The 12,060-nt window shown below is 46.9% G+C and overlaps 1 protein-coding gene across 4 annotated transcripts in view; it reads left to right on the top strand.

Moving 5' to 3' along the window:
• The first annotated feature begins 544 nt into the window (after nt 1-544).
• Nucleotides 545-12,060, top strand: part of LOC121542209 (mediator of RNA polymerase II transcription subunit 13-like) — a 126,074-nt gene continuing 114,558 nt past the window's right edge. For all 4 annotated transcript variants that reach the window (XM_045208087.1, XM_045208088.1, XM_045208089.1 and 1 more), the window contains exon 1: nt 545-2,110. In XM_045208087.1, coding sequence (XP_045064022.1) covers nt 2,039-2,110 — 72 coding nt within the window. In that variant the 5' untranslated portion in view covers nt 545-2,038. The remainder of the gene's footprint in view (nt 2,111-12,060) is intronic.

Raw genomic sequence — 12,060 nt, forward strand, 5'->3', positions numbered from 1 at the left:
ATTGTTATTGATTACTGCATTGTTGGGGTTAGAGATTGCAAGAAAGGCATAGCACTGTACTTGTGCATGTGACATTAAAACATGAAACTTGAAACCTTTTTAATAGGATCTCTATGATTGTGACACTATCATGGATGTCATCATTGGGTGATTCTGACTTCCACTCCTTGTTTATGACATCACCAATCATAATGCAACAGTCTATTACCAATTAAGGAATTGCAACAGTGGTGTAACAATAACATGTGTAGGCCTGGTAAGAATTCCATTGATACATTCACTGCAACAGTTCTATTGTTAGGCATAACAATGTAACAACGCAACAATACACTGTAAGAATAGGGGAGATGATGTGTGATGTGGTTCGATGACAGCTGATTGTCAGTGAGAGCCACTGGCGCCTCTAGCGTCGCGTCAAGGCCTGCATCAAAGATTCTAATCTAAACAGTGCTGTAATCCCTTGCTTTGATCACGTGAGGACTCTACTTGGCCAAATGGGATAGCGAGTCTCTCGTAGCCTGCCGGCCGCCATTACATTGCTATGCGTGGTGGGCTGCTGTTCGTGTAAGCATTCAGTAGTACACACTCACATACACACAGAGTGAAAGCCAAACATATTCATACATACACACATACACTCACTAACGAATGTTAAAGTAAAGACACTGATTGAGACATAAACAATGCCTGGAAAGGGACTCGCTGCTTCTGAATTACTTGATGAGAAACACCGCATATCATCGACGGTTTAATTTATGATTTTGACATCATAAATCTTGCTTTAAGAGGGAACACGTTATTTTTCATGTTTTTTTTTTAGAGGGAGATAACGAGACTGGACTCATCTGACCAGTGTGCAGCATTTATTTGATAACCATAACGTCAGACAGGGATTGTCACCATTACTGGATTGTCAACGTTTTCTTGGATACATTACTGCAGCTATTGTTATTTCAAGCTAAACAAGTATTTTGAGGTCTAATTACTGGTAAACTGGGAGGACATTTCGTAATGATATAAAACAGAAAGGAATGATGAATTTTTTTTAAACCTCTGTCTGCTGCTGCCGTTTTCCTTCTGGTGGACTGAGTATACTTTTCGTTTGAAGAAATAAGAAAACGTTTAACATTGACACATTGAATGACCTTTTTGTTTGCGAGACCGTCGGTTCTTGCTGTCCACCTTGGGTTACCCGACAAAAGAGCAGTATTTTATTTTGCAGTCTGATGTTATTTGCAAAGTGAAACAAGGATTAAACATTCCAGTCACAGTTGCCTGTTGTGTGTGGCAGGCTACATTGTGAGGGGGACGGTGGTGGTAAGAAAGAAAGCTATTAATAGCTCATGCAATTCTAGAAAACTATCACAACTGGTGCATTAGCTTGTGGGGCTGAAGGAATCGAATTCAGATTTCTTGCATGCAATTCGCAGCTGACTGGTCTCCAACACCTAAACGGTCGATTTCGTGTTCAATTAATAAACGCGGAATAAACTACAGTGTTTTTCTAGAAGTTCTCGGACTAACCACTCATTTTGATGGGTTTTAACGCTCTGGAAGAAAAGAATAGATCGACTTCACATGGATTACACTATTATATATATATATTGATTAATCATTAAAGTAGGCCTATCATCAGAAAGACTGGAATGGAAACGGATTTACATTTCTCTCCATGGATTAAGACACGGATACATTTTAGCCTAGCCTACCTGCTTTCTGCGTTTGACAATGATCAGGTTTGGATCGCCTGAGCTGGGCTGTAACAATGTTCTGATCTGCGAACACACTTGGATGTACGAAAACAAACCATTAGTTTGGTAAACAGTCAAAGCGGGTTATTGATACATTTGGAATTCTTTCTTTGTTGACAAAATAATTGGGCTACTTGAGGTTAGCTGTTGATCTGTTAGACAATTTCCCGTGTTTTGGAGGTGGCGTGGCAGACTTGTGAGGAACCAATTTGCCACCACTGCTCGGTCTTGATACCGATCAAGGATTTCGACATGCCCTGCACTGACGACCCGATCGGCGGACGATTATGACTACAGCAGCGAATTGGGTGGCTAACGGGGCAAGCCTTGAAGACTGCCACTCCAACCTCTTCTCTCTGGTACAGTAAAACAAATAATGGGTGCACATTAAGACATGAGCGAGGCGTGAGCGACAAGTCATAAGACCGTAGTAGGCACGCTTTAGATCTGCACTCTCGGTACAAAGGTGAACCAATTGTCGGTGCGTTATTAGCCAATCATTAACGTGAGCCACTAGTCCGGGAAAACTACTGTATTTGTATCACTAAACGTATTATGATACTATATTATACTTCAGAGGCTTTAACACTAGGCCTACATTGTTTTGTAGCCTGTTCAAATATATGCAGCCTCATAAAAAATAGTAGCCTAACCTTGCTAATTTATTGTTCATGTCACACTTTAATTTGTAGGCCTATAATTTATTTTAAATTACTCAAATTATGCCACTATTGCTTTTTCTTAGCCAACAGCAAGGCAGCCTAGTGATGTGACATTGTGTAGATACATTGAACTAGCAGACATACTTAAAAATCAAGACAGACAGAATAATGAAGAATAACTAGGCCTATTAAGATTTACACTAAAATCTGGAACACTTTCTCTGAACTACTTCTCAACAACTGACTTGGAAAAAGCATTTCCACTGTAGCCTCTCTCAAGTATTTTTTGAGTTGGTGGAAAAATGTGAGGCATTTCCTGATTTTGTAATTGGAGCAATGCAAAGGCTACCATAGGCCTAGGCTACTGCTCAAACAGAGCACTCAAGAGCAGCAGGTTATGAGGCCAAAGGGTACGCAAAGCAATTATTATACCTGGATTGATGTGAAATAAGAGGTATCCAAAAGCTATTTATTCAACCCTTTACCCCCTGCTCAAAGTGCAGGTGAAATAATGTGTTCCGTACTAGAAAGGAAACATGAGTTGTCTGCCGGTAGCATGTTTCAAGTTAACTACATAATTTCCACTTTCAAAGTCATTATTGGAAGATTATATGCAACCTTTGCTCAGATTATCAAACAAACCTTCCATTTTACATGCATTAGCGGAATTCACCAGTTTCTGCTATTGCCTCGATTCCATCCCAACCCTCCATGACCCAGACTTTTCTCAACATTGTTTTTCACTGAGTTCAACCCTGCACTCACTGAGTTAACTGCATTGCACTACTACTATATGCACTGACGTGGAAAGGCATGTGGATTGAGCTTGGGCATGGGGTCAGGAGCCACAACAACAATAGGGGTCCTGGGGGCATTTTAGGTCATGATGCTGGTAGTCATGTTCATCTCTAGCAGCAGTGTGCCTCCGACACTACACTAGTTACAGTCAAGCTCTCAGTATGTTTTTTGTGATGGTTTGCGGCAGCAGGTGAACCTTTCCACCAATGCAGCCAGCGAGTGTAGAGGGAGAGGAGGAAAACCTTTGCGAGAGATTTATCCAATGCCGTGCAAATTCAGGAAAGCCCTCTTGATTGATTTAGTGCTCTCTGTTGGTATACATTAATTAAATCAGATCAAATCTAAGTGCTTTTAGTGCAGTCAACTGAGCACCCCTGTCAGGTTCTCTCTTTCAGTGGGCCTGTGGAAACAGAGTAAAACAGTGATTATGTTTTTTGTCAACTTTCTAAGCACAATGTTTTCCCTCCAAAAGACTCCCCCTCCATTATCACGCTGTGCAGAGGACTGGCAAGGCTCCATGCTCTCTCTGTCTGTGTGAACAGATTTAGAAAGGTGAGCGAGAAGAGGAATGTATGCTTGTTGTTCTGAATATTTATAAGGGGTTTGAGCCACAGCAGTTAGTTACTGTGATGGCTGTTAGGAAGTCAAAGTCAGATGAACACTAATGACAAACCAGTGTCTTGTCAAGGAGGGAGAAAGATGTGGAGATCACTCACTGTAGAGTGCTGAGGTCAAATAGAAAAGCTGGAATTTAGAGTTAGGTTTCATGCGCTATTACTATTATATTACTATTAATACTTCTATAATGACTATTGTATACCATATTTGTCATTGTGTTTACATGGTGACAGTTCCTGTACATATATTATATTTAAATATGTTCACACCTCAGTCTCAGGGTCATGTATGTACAGCATAGTTTATGTAATGTTGGTGCTTTCCCAGTGAATGCCCTTTTCTGACAGCCTGTTGAACAGCATTCTACTGTGCAGTAACCTTGTCTGAATGATCTACTACATATTATTATTATTATTATTATTATTGACCACGTCAATAGAACACCTAAAAGGTTTAGCATTAAGCAGCATATCTTTATTAGAAATCTTTACTGTCAGCCTATTTCAACTGCACTTTGAGAGAAAGGCTGTTAAATGTAAAAGACTTTAGTTTTGGACACATCTCTTTCACATTAATCTCAGAATCATCATGACTGGTAGGACAAAAACGGGCAAAATCCTAGAGAAATAATGAACAGGAGCCTAAGAAAGAGGGAACTTAAGCAGTCTTGTTTGAGGCAGAAGAATGTGTCTTTCTTTCTACTGCTGGAAAAAAGCAGTTAGAGAGTGAGAGAGTGAGCGCAGCAGGGGAATCTGTTTTCGTTTGAGGGAAGTATTATGTGTGATGTGCATTTCCTGAGCACTAGCCTCGGCCCATTTGAGAGAAAGAGAAAGTGAGAGAGAGAGAGAAAGAGGGAGCGAGATCATGGCTGTCCCTCTATAGCTTGGGCAGGTTCTTTACACTGACTCATGCTTGAGTCACTGCTAATATATGAAACACAAGGAGCATCAGCCCATGATGCAGGGAGCATCAGCCCATGATGCAGGGAGCATCAGCCCATGATGCAGGGAGCATCAGCCCATGATGCAGGGAGCATCAGCATGTGCGCAAACACAAGCTAACACACACACAGGGGGAAGCAAACACACACACAAGCTTGCAAAAACACACTAACGTATCAGATTATGCTCATAAACATATTTACACACACACACACACACACACATAGGGACATGTACGCTTGTACAAACATAGGTTGGATTTTCTTGCTTTAATTAAAGGCGTCCTCCTGTCCCCCAGACAGGACTGCTCGGAGTGAAACACTGGTAATTGGGGAGAACAAGTATTTGATACACTGCCGATTTTGCAGGTTTTTCTACTTACAAAGCATGTAGAGATCTGTAATTTTTATAATAGGTACACTTCAACTGTGAGAGATGGAATCAAAAATCCAGAAAATCACATTGTATGATTTTTAGGTAATTAATTTGCATTTTATTGCATGACATAAGTATTTGATACATCAGAAAAGCAGAACTTAATATTTGGTACAGAAACCTTTGTTTGCAATTACAGAGATCATACGTTTCCTGTAGGTCTTGACCAGGTTTGCACACACTGTAGCAGGGATTTTGGCCCACTCCTCCATACAGACCTTCTCCAGATCCTTCAGGTTTCGGGGCTGTCGCTGGGCAATACGGACTTTCAGCTCCCTCCAAAGATGTTCTATTGGGTTCAGGTCTGGAGACTGGCTAAGCCACTCCAGGACCTTGAGATGCTTCTTACGGAGCCACTCCTTAGTTGCCCTGGCTGTGTGTTTCGGGTCATTGTCATGCTGGAAGACCCAGCCACGACCCATCTTCACTGCTCTTACTGAGGGAAGGAGGTTGTTGGCCAAGATCTCGCGATACATGGCCCCATCCATCCTCCCCTCAATACGGTGCAGTCGTCCTGTCCCCTTTGCAGAAAAGCATCCCCAAAGAATGATGTTTCCACCTCCATGCTTCACGGTTGGGATGGTGTTCTTGGGGTTGTACTCATCCTTCTTCTTCCTCCAAACACGGCGAGTGGAGTTTAGACCAAAAAGCTATATTTTTGTGTCATCAGACCACTTGACCTTCTCCCATTCCTCCTCTGGATCATCCAGATGGTCATTGGCAAACTTCAGACGGGCCTGGACATGCGCTGGCTTGAGCAGGGGGACCTTGCTTGCGCTGCAGGATTTTAATTCATGACGGCGTAGTGTGTTACTAATGGTTTTCTTTGAGACTGTGGTCCCAGCTCTCGTCAGGTCATTGACCAGGTCCTGCCGTGTAGTTCTGGGCTGATCCCTCACCTTCCTCATGATCATTGATGCCCCACGAGGTGAGATCTTGCATGGAGCCCCAGACCGAGGGTGATTGACCGTCATCTTGAACTTCTTCCATTTTCTAATAATTGCGCCAACAGTTGTTTCCTTCTCACCAAGCTGCTTGCCTATTGTCCTGTAGCCCATCCCAGCCTTGTGCAGGTCTACAATTTTATCCCTGATGTCCTTACACAGCTCTCTGGTCTTGGCCATTGTGGAGAGGTTGGAGTCTGTTTGATTGAGTGTGTGGACAGGTGTCTTTTATACAGGTAACAAGTTCAAACAGGTGCAGTTAATACAGGTAATGAGTGGAGAACAGGAGGGCTTCTTAAAGAAAAACTAACAGGTCTGTGAGAGCCGGAATTCTTACTGGTTGGTAGGTGATCAAATACTTATGTCATGCAATAAAATGCAAATTAATTACTTAAAAATCATACAATGTGATTTTCTGGATTTTTGTTTTAGATTCCGTGTCTCACAGTTGAAGTGTACCTATGATAAATTACAGACCTCTACATGCTTTGTAAGTAGGAAAACCTGCAAAATCGGCAGTGTATCAAATACTTGTTCTCCCCACTGTAAGTGTCGTCAAGTGGAGGTATAATGTGATCAGCTAAGAGGTGCTCATTAGACACACTGTATTTCAATAGAGCTCCATGCATGTATAATGATAACCAACCGTGTAAGATGGAGAGACAGGGGAATAAGATAAGAGATAGGCTGGGTAATACAACTGAACAGGATGACCCACTGTATTTAGGTTACTTAGTGGCCCTGCTCATAAGGAGCTATAATAATGGCCAGTATTCAAATGTTAAAGGATTACTACTATGAGCTCAACCAGGACTTTGGGTTTTTCAAAGGGTTCTCCTATGGGGACAGCCGAAGAACCCTTTTAGGTTCAAGATAGCGCCTTTTTTTCTAAGAGTGTAGATCTCCAGTCCACTTCCCTGTGGCCTTTCTCCGTCTGGCCAGCTATAGCTCTCCGTCTATCAGGGCTCTAGTAGCCAAAACAAGACCACTTTCAGCCCTCTTTGGCTGGTCTCCTTGCTATCGTAGTGACAGTTAGCCCTGGCCTCACTTGGAAAGGCTGTGTGCAGAGTTAGCTAATCTCTCTCTGTCACTGCATGGGATCTCTGTCATCGCAACAGGGCTCAACTCAGTGGGGGCTTGTCCCCCCATATCATCCTTCCGGGATAACATCCTTAGCTCAACACAGACCCACTTTACCCCCACTCCTCCGTCCCATACACACACACACACACACACACACACACACACACACACACACACACACACACACACACACACACACACACACACACACACACACACACACACACACACACACACATCATCGGCCCAATAGATTACTCCACTACAAATCGATCTATTAACGAGCCTTCTCGCTTTTCACAGGGGTGGGGCACGATGATTGAGGGAGGGGAAGGCAGAGAAAGAGGCCTCTCTTTGCTACCAATCCCATGATATAAATCCTGGGTGGTGAGCCATGGATCTTGTCTGAGCGGGACATGTCTCAGCCCTGCCAGAGAGGTGAAGTGCGGCTAAAAAAGAGGGGAGAGGGAGCCACCTTGGTCCTGGAGTGTGGCCCAGCGTCGTCCAGGGTAGGGGAGGGAATGGCCGGCAGGGATGTAGCTCAGTTGATAGAGCATGGTGTTTGCAACGCCAGGGTTGTGGGTTCGATTCCCACGGGGAATAAAAATAAAATATGTATTCACTAACTGTAAGTCGCTCTGGATAAGAGCGTCTGCTAAATGACTAAAATGTAAAATGTAAAATGAGTGGGACAGGGATGGGGACGGAGATGGGGATGGCATGGATGGGGTAGGCGGGAGATATTTTGGAGAACAGTGGCTTGAGTGTGAAATATGTCATCCCTGCAGTGCCAGCTGTGTGCTATTCTTAGCCCTCTGGTGTTCCTGTATACAGGGCGACAGAAGGGAGAGTGGGAAAGGGGAATTGGCAGGAATGAGCTGTAGCGAGGCTGCTGCTGTGGCTGCTACTGAGGGGATGTCTAACATTGTGATGCTCCTCAGCCAGGGCTACCCTCTTTATCTCCATCAAAGGGACTCAAACTGTTTGAGTGACACATCGTTTTTTCTCTCACATTATTTCACACGGCTCGATAGAGTTTCACCACACTTTCTTTACACCATAACGCTGGCTTTTGGAAATCTGTTATCATGATTTCCATGATGCGATTTGTCATATATGAACTTGATACTTAGTTTTAAAAGCTTCCTTGTTTGGATATAAACCTGCTGTGACTGGGAGAGGATTAGGTGTCATCCAGAGATGCTGTAAGGACGTTATACAGACGTTGTGGTCTTTGTTACTGCAGCACTGAGAAGCCCTTTGTAATTACCATAATTGACCCAGCAATCTTGATAGAGAGAGCTTTTCCATTTAAAGGAGCTATCTCTCTCGGCTTGTAACTTGGCTAATATTTTCTGTGCGTCTGTCAGGTCGTGTTGTAGGTGTGGTGTAGGAATCAAACGCAGGAAGCAGACTGAATTCCAAAAAGCTGTATTCCTGCCTAAACACAGGCAACAGGACGAAATAAGCCTGACAGCAAAATACGCACGAAGGCGAAAAGACAATACGCACAAACAGGTGCGTCAGGATGAAATAAGTGCACACACTAGTGCAACGAATGCTCCAGCAAACAGTGGAGAAAATAACGCTCAACCGAGCAATACACAGACTGACGGTAACAATCACACACAACACAAGACAAACACAACGAGAAACTTATAGGACGCTAATTACTACAAAACAGAAACAGGTGTAGAAACAAACAGACAAAAGCAAACGAACATGAAACATCAATCGGTGGCAGCTAGAATTCGGAGACGACGAACGCCGAAGCCTGCCCGAACAAGGGAGAGAGGCAGCCTCGGCCGAAACCGTGACAGTACCCCCTTGACGCGCGGCTCCAGAGCGCGCTCGACTCCGGCCTTGGGGACGACCCGGAGGCCGCGGCGCAGGGCGCGTCGGATACCCCCGATGGAATTCCGTCAGGAGCGACGGGTCCAAGATGTCTCTCCTCGGCACCCAGCACCGCTCCTCCGGACCGTACCCCTCCCACTCCACTAGATACTGAAGACCCCCTCTCCGACGTCTAGAATCCAAGATGGATCTCACGGTGTACGCCGGTACCCCTCGATGTCCAACGGGGCCGGGGGGTCTCCAAGATCTCATGTTCTTGGAGTGGGCCTGCTACCACCGGCCTGAGAAGGGACACATGGAACGAGGGGTTAATACACTTATACTCAACTGGTAACTGTAATCTATAACATACCTCGTTCAACCTTCTCAGGACTTTAAATGGCCCTACAAACCGCCGACCCAGCTTCCGACAGGGCAGGCGGAGGGGCAGGTTTCTGGCAGAGAGCCAGACTCGATCTCCAGGTGCGTACACTGGCCCCTCACTGCGGTGTAGGTCGGCGCTCGTCTTCTGTCGACGTATGGCACGCTGCAGATGGACGTGTGCAGCGTCCCACGTCTCCTCCGAGCGCCGCACCCACTCATCCACAGCGGGGGGCCTCGATCTGGCTCTCATGCCATGGTGCCAGAACCGGCTGGTACCCCAAAACACACTGAAAAGGGGTTAGTTGGGTGGAGGAGTGGCGGAGAGAGTTCTGTGCCATCTCGGCCCAGGGCACATATCTCGCCCACTCCTCCGGCCGATCCCGGCAGTACGTTCTGAGAAACCTACCCACATCCTGGTTTACGCGTTCCACCTGCCCATTACTCTCCGGGTGGTAACCCGAGGTGAGGCTCACCGAGACCCCCAACCGCTCCATAAAAGCTCTCCAGACTCTGGAGGTGAATTGGGGACCTCGGTCAGCCACAATGTCCTCGGGCACCCCGTAGTGCCGGAACACATGGGTGAATATAGCTTCGGCGGTCTGCAGGGCAGTAGGAAGACCCGGCATGGGGGAGCAAACGACAGGCCTTAGAGAACCGGTCCACAACGACCAGGATGGTAGTATTCCCTTGAGAGAGGGGAAGGTCAGTTATAAAATCCACCGAGAGGTGGGACCATGGTCGTTGTGGAACGGGCAGGGGCAGTAACTTACCCCTAGGCAGATGTCTAGGCGCCTTACACTGGGCGCACACCGAGCAGGAGGAAACATAAACCCTCACATCCCTGGCCAACGTGGGCCACCAATATTTGGCACTAAGACAGTGCACTGTCCGGCCGATACCCGAGTGTCCAGAGGAGGGTGACGTGTGAGCCCAATAGATCAATCGATCCCGACACTCGAGCGGAACATACTTCCGACCCTCCGGGCATTGTGGTGGACTAGGGTCGGTGCGTAATGCCCGCTCGAGCTCAGAATCGAGCTCCCACACCACCGGTGCCACTAGACACGACTCCGGCAGTATGGGAGTGGGCTCCACGAACCTCTCCTCCCCGTCATACAGCCGAGACAGCGCATCTGCCTTCCCGTTTTGTGACCCAGGGATGTAGGTGATCTTAAAAGAGAAACGGGTCAAAAACATACTCCATCTAGCCTGCCGAGGGTTCAGCCTCCTCGCTGCCCGGATGTACTCCAGGTTACGGTGGTCCGTCAAAATGAGGAAAGGGTGTTGAGCCCCCTCAAGCCAGTGCCTCCACACCTTAAGGGCCTGTACCACAGCTAACAGCTCCCTGTCCCCTATGTCATAATTTCGCTCCGCCGGGCTGAGCTTCTTGGAATAGAAGGCACAGGGGCGGAGTTTAGGTGGCGCGCCTGACCGTTGTGAAAGCACGGGCGCCAATACCGGCCTCAGACGCGTCCACCTCTACCTGAAATGGTAAAGAGGGATCCGGATGCGCCAGCACCGGAGCCGAGGTAAACAGGTCCTTCAGCCTCCCAAACGCCCTGTCCGCCTCGACTGACCACTGCAGACGCACCGGACCCCCCTTCAAGAGAGACGTGATGGGAGCTGCCACTTGCCCAAAACCCCGGATAAACCTCCGGTAGTAATTCGCAAACCCCAAAAACTGCTGCACCTCTTTCACAGTGGTTGGTGTTTGCCAATTACGCACGGCCGACGCCTTCGGTCTACCTCCATCTTCACCCCTGACGCGGACAACTGATACCCCAAAAAGGAGATAGACTCCTGGAAAAACAGACACTTCTCTGCCTTCACATACAGGTCGTGCTCCACCAGCCTCCGCAACACTCTGCGCACCAGGGCCACATGCTCGACACGGGTAGGTGAGTACACGAGAATGTCATCTATGTACACAACGACTCCCTGTCCCTGCATGTCCCTGAAGATCTCATCCACAAATGATTGGAAAACCGACGGAGCATTCATCAACCCGTATGGCATGACTAGATACTCGTAATGGCCCGAGGTGGTACTAAAGGCTGTTTTCCATTCATCATCCTTCTTGATGCGCACCAAGTTGTACGCGCTCCTGAGATCTAATTTCGTGAAGAACCGCGCCCCATGCAACGACTCAGTCATGGTCGCAATCAGCGGGAGTGGATAACTATACTTCACCGTAATCTGATTGAGACCACGGTAATCGATGCACGGACGCAAACCACCATCCTTCTTCTTCACGAAAAAGAAACTCGAGGACGCGGGGGAAGTGGACGGCCGTATGTATCCTTGTCTCAGCGATTCGTCTATGTAAATCTCCATAGCTTTCTTCTCCTCCTGAGACAGAGGATACACATGACTCCGTGGGAGCGCAGCTCCTGCCTGAAGGTTTATCGCACAATCCCCCCTGCCTATGGGGTGGCAACCGCGTCGCCCTCGCCTTACTAAACGCGATAGCCAAATCCCCATACTCAGGTGGAATGTGCAATGCGGGCACCTGGTTTGGACTCTCCACCGAGGTAGCCCCCTACGGAAACGCCCAAACATCTACCCACACACTGAGCAGACCACTCCATCAGAGCCCTCTCCTGCCACGAAA

Source organism: Coregonus clupeaformis, chromosome 27 (genome assembly GCF_020615455.1).
Source record: "Coregonus clupeaformis isolate EN_2021a chromosome 27, ASM2061545v1, whole genome shotgun sequence".
NCBI classification, from domain to species: Eukaryota; Metazoa; Chordata; class Actinopteri; order Salmoniformes; family Salmonidae; genus Coregonus; species Coregonus clupeaformis.